The sequence below is a fragment of the Haliotis cracherodii genome, unplaced genomic scaffold (assembly GCF_022045235.1).
Source record: "Haliotis cracherodii isolate W230 unplaced genomic scaffold, xgHalCrac1.p SCAF_22, whole genome shotgun sequence".
Taxonomy (NCBI): Eukaryota; Metazoa; Mollusca; class Gastropoda; order Lepetellida; family Haliotidae; genus Haliotis; species Haliotis cracherodii.
The window spans coordinates 249,337-267,609 of NW_027266278.1; the positions used below are offsets into that span (position 1 = coordinate 249,337).

The window sequence follows — 18,273 nt, forward strand, 5'->3', positions numbered from 1 at the left end:
TCAGGTGACAGTGTTGTTCCAGGCCATCCACACATAGGGTCAGGTGACAGTGTTGTTCTTCCAGGCCATCCAGACATAGGGTCAGGTGAAAGTGTTGTTCCAGGCCATCCAGACATAGGGTCAGGTGACAGTGTTCTTCCAGGCCATCCAGACATAGGGTCAGGTGAAAGTGTTGTTCCAGGCCATCCAGACATAGGGTCAGGTGACAGTGTTGTTCTTCCAGGCCATCTAGACACAGGGTCAGGTGAAAGTGTTGTTCCAGGCCATCCACACATAGGGTCAGGTGACAGTGTTGTTCTTCCAGGCCATCCAGACATAGGGTCAGGTGAAAGTGTTGTTCCAGGCCATCCAGACATAGGGTCAGGTGACAGTGTTCTTCCAGGCCATCCTGACACAGGGTCAGGTGACAGTGTTGTTCTTCCAGGCCATCCAGACACAGGGTCAGGTGACAGCGTTGTTTCAGGCCATCTAGACATAGGGTCAGTTGACAGTGTTGTTCTAGGCCATCTAGACATAGGGTCAGATGAAAGTGTTGTTCCAGGCCATCCAGACACAGGGTCAGGTGACAGTGTTGTTCTTCCAGGCCATCTAGACACGGGGTCAGGTGAAAGTGTTGTTCTGGGCCATCCAGACATAGGGTCAGGTGAAAGTGTTGTTCTTCCAGGCCATCCAGACACAGGGTCAGGTGACAGTGTTGTTGTTCCAGGCCATCTAGACACAGGGTGAGGTGAAAGTGTTGTTCCAGGCCATCCAGACACAGGGTGAGGTGACAGTGTTGTTTCAGGCCATCTAGACATAGGGTTGGGGTAAAGTGTTGTTGTTCTAGGCCCTCCAGACACAGGGTCAGGTGAAAGTGTTGTTCCAGGCCATCCACACATAGGGTCAGGTGACAGTGTTGTTCTTCCAGGCCATCCAGACACAGGGTCAGGTGACAGTGTTGTTTCAGGCCATCTAGACATAGGGTCAGGTGACAGTGTTGTTCTAGGCCATCCAGACATAGGGTCAGGTGAAAGTGTTTTTCTTCCAGGCCATCCAGACACAGGATCGTGTGACAGTGTTGTTCCAGGCCATCCAGACATAGGGTCAGGTTAAAGTACTATTGTTCCAGGCCATCTAGACACAGGCTCACCTGAAAGTGTTCCAGGCCATCCAGACACAAGGTCAGGTGAAAGTGTTGTTGTTTCAGGCTATCCAGACGCTGGCCACCATGTGTAAATGCTGCGGAGACTTCCTCAGACAACGAATCGCCAAGGATGTCGTTCCCAAACTAGTGTCCTTCCTCACCACCCAGGAGAAGATCAGGTAGGACAGTATGTTGTCATCATCTTGACAATATATGACAAATGTGGATAATATGTTAACAATAATGTGGACGATATCTGGACATTATGTAGGCATTGTGTCGATGATGTGTCGACAATGTGTTGGTAATGTATGGACAATATTTGGATAACATGTTGACAATATGTTGACAGTACATTGATAATATGTTGACAATACATTGACAATATGAGGGCATTGTGTTGATGATATGTTGACAATACATTGACAGTAAGCGGGCATTGTGTTGATAATATGTTGACAATACATTGACAGTATGCGGGCATTGTGTTCATAATATTTTGACAATATGTGGGCAATGTATCGACAATATGTGGGCATTGAGTTAATAATAATATGGACAATATGTTGACAATACATTGACAATATGCGGGCATTGTGTTCAGAATATTTTGACAATATGTGGGCAATGTATTGACAATATGTGGGCATTGTGTTGATAATATTTGGACAATATGTTGACAATTCATTGACAATATGTGTGCATTGTGTTGATAATCTGTTGACAATACATTGACAGTATGCGGGCATTGTGTTCATGATATTTTGACAATATGTGGGCATTGTGTTGATAATATTTGGACAATATGTTGACAATTCATTGACAATATGCGGGCATTGTGTTAATGATATGTGGACAATACATTGACAGTATGCAGGCATTGTGTTCATAATATTTTGACAATATGTGGGCAATGTATTGACAATATGTGGGCATTGTGTTGATAATATTTGGACAATATGTTGACAATACATTGACAATATGAGGGCATTGTGTTGATAATATGTTGACAATACATTGACAGTATGCGGGCATTGTGTTGATAATATTTGGACAATATGTTAACAATACATTGACAATATGTAGGCATTGTGTTGCTAATATGTTGACATTATGTTGATAATACATTGACAATATGCGGGCATTGTGTTGATAATATTTGGACAATATGTTGACAATATGTGGGCATTGTGTTGATAATATTTGGACAATATGTGGGCAATGTATTGACAATATAGGGACGACATGTAGACCATGTGTTGATAATATGTGGACAGTACTTGGACAGTGTGTTGACACGTTGACAATATGTGTCATTGTGTTGACAGTAGTAGACATTATGAGGACAATACTAGTGGACAGGCTAAGTTTCTATCAGCCAATCAGCATCAAGGGCTTTCAGCAAAGCATTTGATGTAACAGATCTAGCTGTTTTCTCAAAAATGAATGCACATAATCTGTTTGTAATGGTGGGTAATGTGACAACCTACGGGTGGCTTTCATAGTGCGGGACATTTTCTGATTGTAAAAAGATGCGAGGGGAGTTTGGTTGAGTAGATCGCTACAATATGTTGACAACATGTAGACAGTGTTTTGAAACTGTAGTCATATATATATATTCAAGTTTCTCCAATGTTTCTACCTGAGAGCCTAATACATATATGTTGATCAAGGGGAAGTATGAAGTCATATATGTATCCATTCATTCAATGCTGACCTGAAGAAACTCACTATAAGCCGTGGCCCATCCATGTTTGCTACTTCCCCAAACTGAATATGTTTAGGCCACTCCCACTGCTTGACTTCTGTGTCCTGATTGGCTGACAGAGTGAGTACGACTTGGGTTGCATTATTGTGCTGAACGATATCACTGATTTTGTGTTTGTGTTTATCTAAGAGAGTCTGTGAAGTTATTTGTTGGGTGTATGAACATTAAAACCGGCATGCACACTTTGCACATCTGAGCAATGAGAGTTATACAGTGTGCACATTGTTTGTTATGTTTCTACCTTGATTGTTAAGCAATGGATGTTAAAGATGTAATATTGCTCAGTGAAGTAGCTGTAGAGACAGCATATGAATACAATGTACAGTAAACTATGGTTATAACCAACTGAAAGGGACCACTAATTTTAATTCATTATAAGTATTTATTCAGCATTTATCATCCAAAACTGGCTCCCACAGGAGATATCTCTTGCTTGAGATCAAGCGATATCTACATTGTTGATATCGCTGCAATGAAATTGCATCACAATATTTTGCAGACCATTGTGACGTCATTGGTTACAATGACGTCACAATCAAATGACATCACTAATAGCTCTGCTACTGAGGCTGTTAGCAATACTTTTTAAACTTAAGACACTGCCTATTACTGTCTACAAACTGAAAAAGTTGGAAGAATGATGTTGGATGATAAATAAAATCTCACACTCGTGTCTTTTTTAATCAAATATATCAACACGAGTTGATAAAAGTGGAAAAGCTCCTCAGCATGCCTCAGAGTTTTTCCACTTTTATCAACTCGGGTTGATATATACTCTTCAAAAAAAGAAACTTGACATAGATGTAAAACCACTTTTTGCCAAATATCTAAAATAATTACATTAAATGAGAACCAAATAAGTCAAACAGAAAGATGATGTGTCTATAATTCGCGAAAACACATGCAAAGCACATAAATGTAGCGTTTGGGGATCAATTTTACAGCTTCATCCAAATGCACCCGCCTGTAAAAAACTGTGCAGCACAGGATCCTGTATTTATTCATGCAGGCCCCCCTGCTGAATGGGTATAAAAATCCACATCAAAGGCTGTTCATCCAGTCCTTATAACGGCAGTAGAGGCGGTGACAGAATGCCAAGGCTGAATGCAGCTTAACGGAACAACGCCATTGGGAGATTACAAGCTGGAGCAACTCAGCAAGAAGTGGCCAGGCACTTTGGCGTATCCAGACAGACAATCCCCACACTGTTGACCTGATACGACACCAACAGAGTTGACGACAGACCAAGGTCAGGAAGACCAAGGGTGACAACCCAAGCACAAGATCGATACATCCGGCTGCAACACCTCCGAGACCGCACTACCACAGCCACGTCTACAACCACACAGATCCCTGGGGTATGCAGAATATCAGATCAAACGGTATCCAACAGACTGAGGGAGGCTGGACTTTTGCATGAAGACCTGTTCGACGTCATGTATTGACCCCACGACATCTGGCGGACCGTCTGCTTTGGTGCCAACAGATGGTTAGATGGGCACATGCAAGGTGGAGAAATGTACTGTTCACTGACGAGTCCCATTTCCTACTCCCACGTGCTGATGGGCGCGCACTTGTCTACAGACGTCGGAATGAACGTTACGCCCCCAACTGTGTGCAGCAGGTTAAGTCCCATTTGGCGGTGGGAGTGTCATGGTATGGGCCGGAATTCATCACGGTGGTAGACGCCTCTCGTGCATGTGGCAGGTGCATTGACAAGTGTGCGTTACAGAGACTTGATCCTACAGCCTCACGTTCTTCCTCACGTCAACCTTCATGGCGGACAGTTCCAGCAGGACAACGCTGGACCGCATATTGCACTTGTTTGTCAGGACTTCTTACAGCCCAACAACATCCAGACATTACCTCAGCCAGCCCGGTCACCAGATTTGTCCCAGATTGAGCATCTGTGGGACGAGTTGGATCAACGGGGTCGCAGAAGGAATCCACCGCCCCAAACACTTCCGACGCTTCTTGATGCACTTCAGCATAAATGGCAGCACATCCAACAGCGTGTTATTGACAACTTGATTGCATCTATGGGTCGTCGGTGTCAAGCGGTGATTGATGCACGTGGTGGGCACAACCGATACTGACATTTCAGTACCCCTGTGACATTTACTGTACCGTGTACGTGTGTCTGTCTAGGTGACACAATTAATGTTTTCAACATTGTGTACATTGATCTTCAAACAGTGTTTCAATTATTGTTTCTGTGTCCTATTTTGAAATAATCGCATTATATAACATTTTGAAAGTCAGTGTCAAGTTTCTTTTTTTGAAGAGTATATTTGATATCAAAAGACACTCGGGTGAGATTCCCTATATACAACACATGACAAGGATGAAAATAACAGTATGTTGTATTTGTCAGTTTGCAATAAGCATGTTCATTATAAATGTAGTTTTCTGTATGAGTTAAGGGAAAATCATAACCATTATATCATTACCATATTGCAGCAAATCACTTGCAGCTATTTGTGTCAATGGAAACACCTCAACAAGCATTATTGGGACCGTTAGTCAATAATTTATTGAGGAAGAATGCATTGCATCCTGCTGGGTTACCGCATTTGCATATTTATCGATCGTGATACCAAGTTTGGTGGGTTGGTTTATCAGATCAAAAACACTATCCATTATGTAATAAATGATATAGACAATACCCAAATAGTCACAAATGATTTAAGAACTCAAATTAGCTGCTGTCAAAGCTGGACATAAACGACTCATGTGAAGTCCCTTTCTCTCAATAACCTCATCAGTTGTTAATATCATTTAATTTATTATGAAAACATTTCTCCCATTTTGTAGAAATGAGGACATTAGTGTCTCTCGGACTAATTGTGTTTAACAAGTTTATCAGGGCTGCCACCTGAGCCCGACGCTTTAAATCATCAAGTTTTTAATGTATTATACTCTGCCTCACTGCCTCAGCTCAGCCGAAAGATAAATCAGTCAATAATAATGGCCAATGACAGACTGGTATATTGATAATACGTTCCACGGGAGACTGTGATGGGAGGATGCAGCATGTCATAGTCGCTTCACCTGGAGCTGTAGATGTAGATGTGCCTGTTCTATTATATATCTATTGTCCATTGTCTAGAGCTGTAAATGTATCTATTGTCATTGTCTGGAGCAGTAGATGTGTCTATTGTCATTGTCTAGAGCTGTAGATGTGTCTATTGTCATTGTCTAGAGCTGTAGATGTGTCTGTTGTCATTGTCTAGAGCAGTAGATGTGTCTATTGTCATTGTCTGGAGCTGTAAATGTATCTATTGTCATTGTCTGGAGCTGTAGATGTGTCTATTGTCCATTGTCTAGAACAGTAGATGTGTCTATTGTCCATTGTCTAGAACAGTAGATGTGTCTATTGTCCATTGTCTAGAACAGTAGATGTATCTTTGTCCATTGTCTGGAGCTGTAGATGTATCTATTATCCATTGTCTGGAGCTGTAGATGTATCTATTGTCCATTGTCTGGAGCTGTAGATGTATCTATTGTCCATTGTCTGGAGCTGTAGATGTATCTATTGTCCATTGTCTGGAGCGGTAGATGTATCTATTGTCCATTGTCTAGAGCTGTAGATGTATCTATTGTCCATTGTCTGGAGCTGTAGATGTATCTATTGTCCATTGTCTGGAGCGGTAGATGTATCTATTGTCCATTGTCTAGAACAGTAGATGTATCTATTGTCCATTGTCTGGAGCTGTAGATGTATCTATTATCCATTGTCTGGAGCTGTAGATGTATCTATTGTCCATTGTCTGGAGCTGTAGATGTATCTATTGTCCATTGTCTGGAGCGGTAGATGTATCTATTGTCCATTGTCTGGAGCAGTAGATGTGTCTATTGTCAATTGTCTGGAGCAGTAGATGTGTCTATTGTCCATTGTCAGGAGCTGTAGATGTATCTATTGTCCATTGTCTGGAGCTTTAGATGTGTCTATTGTCCATTCTCTGGAGCTGTAGATGTGTCTATTGTCCATTCTCTAGAACTGTAGATTTATCTATTGTCCATTGTCTGGAGCTGTAGATGTGTCTATTGTCCATTCTCTAGAACTGTAGATTTATCTATTGTCCATTGTCTAGAGCAGTAGATGTGTCTATTGTCATTGTCTGGAGCTGTAGATGTATCTATTTTCCTTTGTCTGGAGATGTAGATATATCTAATGTGCATTGTCAAGAACAGTAGATGTGTCTGTTGTCCATTGTCTAGAGCTGTAGATTTCTATTATCCATTGTCTAGAGCAGTAGATGTGTCTATTGTCCATTGTCTGGAGCAGTAGATGTGTCTATTGTCCATCGTCTGGAGCTGTAGATGCGTCTATTGTCATTGTCTGGAGCTGTAGATGTCTATTATCCATTGTCTAGAGCAATAGATGTGTCTATTGTCCATTGTCTGGAGCTGTAGATGTGTCTATTGTCTGGAGCAGTAGATGTGTGTATATTCTCCATTGTCTAGAGCAGTAGATGTGTGTATATTCTCCATTGTCTAGAGCAGTAGATGTGTGTATATTCTCCATTGTCTAGAGCAGTAGATGTGTGTATATTCTCCATTGTCTAGAGCAGTAGATGTGTGTGTATTCTCCATTGTCTAGAGCAGTAGATGTGTGTGTATTCTCCATTGTCTAGAGCAGTAGATGTGTGTATATTCTCCATTGTCTAGAGCAGTAGATGTGTGTATATTCTCCATTGTCTAGAGCAGTAGATGTGTGTATATTCTCCATTGTCAAGAGCAGTAGATGTGTGTATATTCTCCATTGTCTAGAGCAGTAGATGTGTGTATATTCTCCATTGTCTAGAGCAGTAGATGTGTGTGTATTCTCCATTGTCAAGAGCAGTACATGTGTGTATATTCTCCATTGTCTAGAGCAGTAGATGTGTGTATATTCTCCATTGTCTAGAGCAGTCGATGTGTGTATATTCTCCATTGTCTGGAGCTGTAGATGTGTGTGTATTCTCCATTGTCTAGAGCAGTAGATGTGTGTATATTCTCCATTGTCTAGAGCAGTAGATGTGTGTATATTCTCCATTGTCTAGAGCTGTAGATGTGTGTATATTCTCCATTGTCTAGAGCAGTAGATGTGTGTATATTCTCCATTGTCTCGAGCAGTAGATGTGTGTGTACTCTCCATTGTCTAGAGCAGTAGATCTGTGTGTACTCTCCAGTAAGAGTGAAACGATACACTGATATTTTGATGCATGGTGATACTTGACCCACGATACCATACACGATACACATGGCCCTTTTTATCGATGCGCCACGATGAGGAATGCAAATCTCAAGTACTGTGTTCCCTAGCTTTTGCACCCTTCAATAAAGTGCTAACTTGGTTATAGCGCGCAGTAACGCATGGCTCCAAAAACTTACTTACATTTTTAATAAGCTCAGATTGTAAAACATGACACTGGCACGGTGTTTTTACCCGTCTCAAAAAACATTATCAGCTGATCACTGTGAGCATATAACACCGGAAATACCAGTCAACAAATCCCAACAGAAGTACGCCATTCAATACCATTATTATACTATCTGGTTATTAAAACATATTCATTGTGTATCTGGACTTGTGTTTGTTATATATTTTATTTATTTTATTCAAAATTTCATTTAATATTGTTTTCATTAATTTATGTGAAATCGTGTTTGAAGCTATTAACAGTAACCAGGTTGGATTACCGCCATTGACGCCTTGAAACGAACTTTAGTTGCTAAAGAATGGATACATATATTATAAATGCGATACTTTGACTCGTTTAAAGTCATATTTGTGGCAATTTGGCTAATATGTGTCAACATAATGTTTTCGCAATCGAAATACATGTAGCCTGGGAAGTCCCTACGGTGACTGGTCAAATTGTTCCATATGTAAAAATATCCTGCAATAGCAATCACCAGTACAAAAATGCTTCGCTTGTGGTTCTTATAATTTTAAATATATATATAGTAAAATCTGCAACTAAAGTAACCCCATATTGGAATGTGTAAACCTGACAAAACAATTATTTCAGGTAAAATTTCATTGACCATTGCATCCAAATTCTTAGAAGTTGTATCATTGGGTACTTTTTAACTGAATCACTCACAGATTGGGAGAAAACGTAAGTACAGCTGATAGCTATTTAGGGCTTAGTAATCTTATTCTCTACATATAAATTAATGCATACGATAGCAGGAAATACAATGTTAATGGTAAATCATTGTGTCTGGTAATGTTTTGTTATTTCATATTTTTATTGACCAAGTTTGTTATACCTGTTTGTTCTCCAGAATCTGCTGAAGGGATATGATGTGGTTTTTTAAAGCACATAACACTCGATAAATATCTTTTTACACACTGAATCATAAACAACTACTATTCTAATCTTTTTTTCACACTCTGTAACGTACATCCCATCGTCGATGGTGTGAGGTAGGCAGGGCATGTACTGACGTAGAGGGCATTACTGTCCCAATATGTTCACATTTATTTTTTCTGAAAAAGAACCTAAGGTTGAATTATTCATACACTGAAGTACATTGATATTTTCTGGTGTTTGAACTTTGAATTGTTTTGAAGGAAAGTTACAGAATGTTCCACTTTGAAGTTCAACAACTTCAGTAGACTTGTTATTATAAAATCATTTTGACTGTTCCAAAATCCTGAAAGGTCCAATCATAACATACTTGAGTTGAGTTGAGTTGGGTTTAACGCCGCTTTTAACAGTATTCCAGTCATCTCACTGCGTGTCAGCTTAATGTGGGAGGAAAGCCCGAAGTGATGCAGGTCTCAGACGTTTACCACTTTGGTGAAACCCACGAGCACGGGTATGGTGCAGAAAAACCTAGAAACATAATCGGAGCGAACCAAGATTCGAACCTACAATCATAGGTTTCTGGTGTGCCCAAGGGACGCAGCTCTGCACAGCAAATCGCAGGGGGCCTTAGACGACTGGGCCACCCGTGCCCCTGACATGCTTGAAGTCTTGAAACTTAATAAATGATGGAGTACTGGAGTACTGTTATCTGGTTTTTTTTATCATTGCGTATCAAGATACGTATCGTATCATGCCCAGAATATCAAGATACGTATCGTATTGTGACCTCCCTGTATCATTGCAGCCCTATTCTCTCCATTGTCGGGGGCAGTTGATGTGTGTATATGTTCCATTGTCTAGAGTAGTAGATCTGTCTATGATCCTTGGGCAATAGAGAGTGCTGCCGAGTTAGGTCAGCAGCACCTACAACACCTGATATTGCCATGACCCTGTATGGTGTATGTATGTTTCTCTATGTAGGTGTATGTAGGTGTATGTATGTTTCTCTATGTAGGTGTATGTAGGTGTATGTATGTTTCTCTATGTAGGTGGTTCAAGTGCTGAACAGAATCTATCAGAAGCTAACACTAATGATTTCAAACGCCCAAAACCATTGTTGATGTCATGCAAATACCTCTGTTAACATATTGTTGATGTCGTGCAAATACCTCTGTTAACATATTGTTGATGTCATGCAAATACCTCTGTTAACATATTGTTGATGTCATGCAAATACCTCTGTTAACATATTGTTGATGTCATGCAAATACCTCTGTTAACATATTGTTGATGTCATGCAAATACCTCTATTAACATATTGTTGATGTCATGCAAATACCTCTGTTAACATATTGTTAAGGCTGTTTGTTTCTCCACATGGTTTTCTATACTACCCGAAATTACAAAGTGTTGACAATGAAATGATGCAAACAGTTGTGAATCCTATTTATTTTACAAAACTCTTCCACTCGTGAAGTCCACACACTGGTTTCTACATTCCATGTAACACACATATTGATGTAATAATTTCCATTGTCCCCGAACACCAACAATTGTACAGGATGGCAGTGGTCAGTAAAATACAGTGGTGATAGCAAAAGTAAGTGATAATGATGTATCTTCACCTAGAGGCGTCAGTGGTCAAACTTCCGAGATGGGCTAGGCAGAGAATCAGGGAAGATGAGTGAGCTTCACATGAAAGCTGGTTCTGATGTGATCAAATGTGTGAGATGCATAAACACGCTTTTGTCTCCTTATATACAACCTAACAAGTTACTGGAAATTTCAACACAGTGCCCTCACCAGTTTAGCGGCACTAGAACATTCCACATGTTTCTATAACATACTTTCACCATCCGAGGTATACCGGACCGGAAGTTTTACACACCATACAAGCATCTAAGTATAGTAACTTCCTGATGACTGATCACTGCCCTAACACAATTCAATGAGTGTCCACCTAATCTCAACAGAAACAATGTAGCACAGTTACAATCATTCGATACATGCTGGTTCCACAGTTGACAATCAGGTTGTTGTGTAGTTGCAGTTCCGCCCAGGCGTACCAGTACACCGTGTGTTACAAGCTGCAGCTCTCCTATCTCACACACCTCGGACCCATCTGTCACGAGGTAGGTGATCCAGTCTGGACCCATCTGTCAGGAGGTAGGTAATCCAGTCTGACGTACCTGGACCAATCTGTCTGGAGGTAGGTGGTCCAGTCTTAACCCATCTGTCAGGAGGTAGGTGGTCCAGTCTGAACCCATCTGTCAGGAGGTAGGTGGTCCAGTCTGGACCCATCTGTCAGGAGGTATGTGATCCAGTCTGAACCCATCTGTCAGTGGGTAGGTGGTCCAGTCAGAACCCATCTGTCAGTGGGTAGGTGATCCAGTCTGGACCCATCTGTCAGTGGGTAGGTGATCCAGTCTGGACCCATCTGTCAGGAGGTATGTGATCCAGTCTGGAACCATCTGTCAGGAGGTAGGTAATCCAGTCTGACGTACCTGGACCAATCTGTCAGGAGGTAGGTGGTCCAGTCTTAACCCATCTGTCAGGAGGTAGGTGGTCCAGTCTGAACCCATCTGTCAGGAGGTAGGTGGTCCAGTCTGGACCCATCTGTCAGGAGGTATGTGATCCAGTCTGGACCCATCTGTCAGGAGGTATGTGATCCAGTCTGGAACCATCTGTCAGGAGGGAGGTGATCCAGTCTGGAACCATCTGTATTTAGATATTTTGTCAGCTACAAAACCACACATTTATTCTTTTTAAACTTTGAGGATTATCCTTTTAAGTGTGTGATATGTAGTTTAACAGTGTCTGATATATGGGTTAACAGTGTGTGATATGTAGTTTAACAGTGTGTGATATATGGTTTAACAGTATGTGATATGTAGTTAAACAGTGTGTGATATATGGTATAACAGTGTGTGATAAATGGTTTAACAGTGTGTGATATGTAGTTTAACAGTGTGTGATTTATGGTATAACAGTGTGTGATATATGGTTTAACAGTGTGTGGTATATGGTTTAACAGTGTGTCATATATGGGTTAACAGTGTGTGATTTATGGTATAATGGTGTGTGATATATAGTTTAACAGTGTGTGATATATGGTTTAACAGTGTGTGATATATGGTTAAACAGTGTGTGATTTATGGCATAACAGTGTGTGATATATGGTTTAACAGTGTGTGGTATATGGTTTAACAGTGTGTCATATATGGGTTAACAGTGTGTGATTTATGGTATAATGGTGTGTGATATATAGTTTAACAGTGTGTGATATATGGTATAACAGTGTGTGATATATGGTTAAACAGTGTGTTATTTATGGTATAACAGTGTGTGATATATGGTTTAACAGTGTGTGGTATATGGTTTAACAGTGTGTCATATATGGGTTAACAGTGTGTGATTTATGGTATAATGGTGTGTGATATATAGTTTAACAGTGTGTGATATATGGTTTAACAGTGTGATATATGGTTAAACAGTGTGTGATTTATGGTATAACAGTGTGTGATATATGGTTTAACAGTGTGTGGTATATGGTTTAACAGTGTGTCATATATGGTTTAACAGTGTGTCATATATGGGTTAACAGTGTGTGATTTATGGTATAATGGTGTGTGATATAAAGTTTAACAGTGTGTGATATATGGTTTAACAGTGTGTGATATATGGTTTAACAGCGTGTGATATATGACTTTGATGACTTGTGTGCAGGTGGAAGCCCGTGGTCTCGATCTGGTTGTGCAGGGTTGTCTCCCTTATCTAAGTGCACAACAGCCCAAACCTCTCCAGCAGGTGAGTTGGTAAGATCCCTAGGTGAGTTGGTTAGATCCCCAGGTGTGTTGGTAAGATCCCTAGGTGAGTTTATTAGATATCCAGGTGAGTTGGTTAGATCCCTAGGTGAGTTGGTTAGATCCCCAGGTGTGTTGGTAAGATCCCTAGGTGAGTTTATTAGATATCCAGGTGTGTTGGTAAGATCCCTAGGTGAGTTTATTAGATATCCAGGTGAGTTGGTTAGATCCCTAGGTGAGTTTATTAGATCCCCAGGTGAGTTGGTAAGATCCCTAGGTGAGTTTATTAGATATCCAGGTGAGTTGGTTAGATCCCTAGGTGAGTTCTTAGATCCCTAGGTGAGTTGGTTAGATCCCTAGGTGAGTTGGTTAGATCCCTAAGTGAGTTCGTAAGATCCCCAGGTGAGTTGGTAAGATCCCTAGGTGAGTTGGTTAGATCCCCAGGTGTGTTGGTAAGATCCCTAGGTGAGTTTATTAGATATCCAGGTGTGTTGGTAAGATCCCTAGGTGAGTTTATTAGATATCCAGGTGAGTTGGTTAGATCCCTAGGTGAGTTCTTAGATCCCTAGGTGAGTTGGTTAGATCCCTAGGTGAGTTGGTTAGATCCCTAAGTGAGTTCGTAAGATCCCCAGGTGAGTTGGTAAGATCCCTAGGTGAGTTGGTTAGATCCCCCCCAGGTCAGTTGTTAGATCCCTAGGTGAGTTGGTAAAATCCCCAGGTCAGTTGATTAGATCCCCAGGTCAGTTGGCAAGATCCCTAGGCGAATTGGTTAGATCCCCAGGTGATTTGGTTAGATCCCCTGGTGTGTTGGTTAGATCCCCAAGTGAGTTGGTTAGATCACCAGGTGAGTTGGTAAGATCCCTAGGTGATTTGGTAAGATCCCTAGGTGAGTTGGTTAGATTCCCAGGTGAGTTGGTTAGAGCCCCAGGTGAGTTGGTTAGATCCCCAGGTCAGTTGGTTAGATCCCCAGGTCAGTTGGTAAGATCCCTAGGTGAGTTGGTTAGATCCCCAGGTGAGTTGGTTAGATCCTCAGGTGAGTTGGTTAGATCCTTAGGTGAGTTGGTTAGATCCTCAGATGAGTTGGTAAGATCCCCAGGTATGTTGGTAAGATCCCTAGGTGAGTTGGTTAGATCCCCAGGTCAGTTGGTTAGATCCCCAGGTCAGTCGGTAAGATCCCTAGGTGAGTTGGTTAGATCCCCAGGTGAGTTGGTTAGATCCTCAGGTGAGTTGGTTAGATCCTTAGGTGAGTTGGTTAGATCCTTAGGTGAGTTGGTTAGATCCCTAGGTGAGTTGGTAAGATCCCCAGGTGAGTTGGTTAGATCCCCAGGTATGTTGGTAAGATCCCTAGGTGAGTTGGTTAGATCCCCAGGTCAGTTGGTAAGATCCCTAGGTGAGTTGGTTAGATCCCTGGGTGAGTTGGTAAGATCCCCAGGTGAGTTGGTTAGATCCTCGGGCGAGTTGGTTAGATCCACAGGTGAGTTGGTTAGATCCCTAGGTGAGCTGGTAAGATCCCCAGGTGAGTTGTTTAGATCCTCAGGTAAGTTTGGTAGTGACCCACCATTGATATCCTGGGGTGGGGACCTGGGATTTTGTATCCTGGTTAGATATTTTGTCAGCTACAAAACCACACATTTATTCTTTTTAAACTTTGAGGATTATCTTTTTAAGAAGAAAGCGTTGCAGCTATGTAATATTTTGTTGAAGGCAACTGCTCTTGCAGTCTGAAGCATAATTATCTTTTTCAAGAATTTTCAGAGACACTTTATCTCTGGCCCCTCTCTCCCCCACCCCCAGAATGTAAATAGATTAGCTGCCAACCCTTAAAAAGAGGCTTATGTAAGGAGTAACCCCTATCCACAGTAGAACAAAGCACAACCACACTTTTCTTCACAAGATGTCATTGATGCATTAGGAAATTAGGGTTGTGGTGTGTCATTTTGGTGGCAGACATGTTTATTTTTTGTATGACAAAATTAAGTAAATCAAATAAATGGCTCTAAACAAGTCAGTCTGCATACTGCAATGCACATTTTATAAACAAAATCAGTGTGCACACTTAGGAAACCTCACATAGAACAAATAAACAAGTAGCAAAATGGTTTAAGTCGAGTTATCGGCCAAACTGTGTCAAAAACAGAAAAAAATCTCTCAATTTTCACCATATTAACAAGTTGATCATGCTAAGAAGTCGATCGTGCTAACAAGTTGATCATGCTAACGATATATGACTAAATTGACTGAAGATATTTTTACTCTGAACTTTTCTCTTGATCAGATTTGGAAAAAGATAACTTTGATATATCAGTATCCTTGTATGTTTGCATAACCATTACATATCAATGAGAAATCAATGCTTCTATTTCAGGCAAGCTTAACATGCTTTCAGCATCTCATTCACCTTGAGCCGGATGTCATATGGCTCCGACTCAGTGACCTTTACACACCAGATGACCCTACACCTCCAGGGTCAGAATTCAGCAAGGTCCAGGTCAGTCATTAAAAGTGTTATGCTGTAAAGCAGGCGTATTGAAAAAGATATATATGGCAATTACTAAGCCACTTTTGCACAAAATATGATAAGACTTGGTGCATGTGAAGTTTGTAGTGGAGGAGGCAGTTCGTAGTCATTCATCTGGCAGGTAATGATAATGGCCAGGAAAAAGGCATCACCTTTTTAATAACATTTCTACTAAAATATTTGTGTATTTCTCCAATTGGCACATTATGTTTGTTTGTTTGTTGTTTAACGCCGCACTCAGCAATATTCCAGCTATATGACGGCGGTCTGTAAACAATCAAGTCTGGACCAGACAATCCATTGATTGACATCATGAGCATCGATCCTCGCAATTGGGATACGATAACATGCATCAACCAAGTCAGCAAGCCTGACTGTCCCATACGGTTAGTCGCCTCTAACGACAATCACAGTCGCCTCTTAAGGCAAGCATAGTCGCCTCTTACGGTAAGCATGGGTTGCTGAAGACCTATTCTGCCCCGGATCTTCACGGGTCTCATTTCTCCTGTTGACACACATTATGTACAAACACAACGTATGTTTCAGTTCTTGACCCGGCCTGGTGAGCGGAACGAGTACTCGGACAACGTGGCACTGCTCCTCCCTCTCACGTCTTGTGCACATACTCTAATAAAGTCATGACATTCGTAAACTTCTCCAGAATGTTTTTGGGGCGGTGGGTTAGCCTAGTGGTTAAAAAGTTCGCTTGTAACGCTTTGTCTCACTTTGAGGGCAATATCGCCTATGATACCCATATCAAATATACTCACACGCAAAAGAAACCCAAGTCGAGTATGCAGTATACATGTTATTTATTTTCAACAGTAAAGACAAGAAATACTAATAGGTCAAGATTGTCAAAAATTTGACTGAAGACAGTTTAATTGATTAAAAGGCAGATGACATAATTGTTTTTTTCAAATGTTAAGGGCTTACACAGTTTTGGGTCAATACCCAAAATGTCAGTCAATACCTGGTGTGACCACCATTAGCATTGATCACTGCCACACATCTCCTGTACATTGAGTGGATCAGACGATTTGTGAAGGCCCTAGGGATCCCCCTGCACACATCCAGAGCAGCTGTGCGTAGTTCATAGGCAGTTGTAGGGACTGGGCGTACATTGTGCAGACGCCTTTAAACCTAATCCCACAAGTGTTCGATGGGGTTCAGATGGCCTCCACTCACGATGACGCCAATTGCGATGACCCTGTGCCCACTACAGTCGTGCTTGTCGATGCCGTGATTGGAGAACAGGACGACGTGCTGGTCGGCGACATCTGAGGTTGTTGGAATGGAGACGTCGGATCACAGTGTCCCGGCTAATGTGTCCATTATGTGTTCCTATGGTCTGTCAAGCACTTTCACTTGCAGTTAGGAACGGATGTCGCCGGTGTTGACGGGTCATCTGCCGATCTTGTCGAGGTGTGGTGACCCTAGGACGACCGCTCCGAGGAAGGTCATCTGTAGTCTATGTAGCGTTATATCGATGCAGAAGAAGGTAAATTGTGGTTATGTTAACGTTGAAATGACAGGCAACATCTTGGACAGACTCTCCAGCTTCCAAACGTCCGATAGCCTAGTTTCTCTGAATTTGACTTAGGCCTGGCATTGTTGACCGAGGAGTGGTAGATCCAAGAATCGGCCACAGTTTTATACCCACTACAGTTCGTGACAGTTCATGTATTTTCGATTTCGCGAGAAATGGGTACATGCTACCCACATATTCATTGAAATGGTGCGTTTTTGCGATTTGTTTTTTATGTTGTGTTTTTACGCCGGGCTTCCAAAATGCAACCAAAAATATTGATAACAAAATCAGGCTTCACTACATGCTAAAACTCGTATCAATTTGTGGTTCCGTGTTTGTTACCTATTTGCTTAAAACCACTTGCGTTTCTTTTGCGTGTATACGTCACCACCGAATAAACAGTTTTTAGTTGTTTAACTTTTAGCCACTATCAACCGTGAGTGTATAACTACAATACAATTACAAAGGCAATGGTGAGATGAGGCCAGTTTCCAGTACGAGATTGCAGTCGCTGAACAGAGACTGTTGTGATGATCCTATTCCTGACACTTCAGCTTCATACAGTCACAATAGAAAGGCACAAGACAAGGCCTGGGTTTCATGGAAGAACCAGTCGCGTACATTTGAATGCCACATAATTACTTTGAAATAAGTTTTATGTGATAATTTACTGGGTTCAAGTGACAGTGACAGTTTACAGGTCACCGACCAGTTATCGCCATTTTCTTCATGTTATTTCTGACATATTCTGTGTACAAAGTTGACTGTACCAGTAACTTTTATTTTTTGTGAAACTAAGAGCAAATACGCTTCCTGTCCGTGAAATAAGATTCAGTTGATTTCTGTTATAACGCTACCACGGGAATCAAAACAGTGGAAATAGAACCTTCCCGTCTACTTACTGTACCAGTTATCGCCATCGTCTTTACACTTTTTTACTATCTCCGGTATGGCACTCAATGTTTTTATTCATCAAAATGAAAAAGATATGCTATTTTCAACTTGTTGTCTGCAAACTGACATAAACCAGTATCCCCCCCCAATTCGATATACACACGCTTACCCTTAACACTATGTACTAAGGATTTTGCGATATATACAGGCTGTGCGTGTTTTTGGAAATATAGCTGAAATAGGTTTTAGAATTGTATTTTGGGGAAGAATAGACAGACAGATAGCAAGCAATAACAAACTGAAAGTGCATCATGGGTATTACTTGATTTATATT

The 18,273-nt window shown here is 41.2% G+C and overlaps 1 protein-coding gene across 1 annotated transcript in view; it reads left to right on the forward strand.

Annotated features, from left to right (window-relative positions):
• Positions 1–16,156, forward strand: part of LOC139471404 (TELO2-interacting protein 1 homolog) — a 125,562-nt gene extending 109,406 nt beyond the window's left edge. Inside the window, exons 22-26 of the mRNA XM_071253770.1 lie at positions 1,187–1,302; positions 11,238–11,325; positions 12,920–13,000; positions 15,362–15,484; positions 16,061–16,156. Of these exons, the coding sequence (XP_071109871.1) occupies positions 1,187–1,302; positions 11,238–11,325; positions 12,920–13,000; positions 15,362–15,484; positions 16,061–16,156 (504 nt within the window). The remainder of the gene's footprint in view (positions 1–1,186; positions 1,303–11,237; positions 11,326–12,919; positions 13,001–15,361; positions 15,485–16,060) is intronic.
• The last annotated feature ends 2,117 nt before the right edge of the window (positions 16,157–18,273 follow it).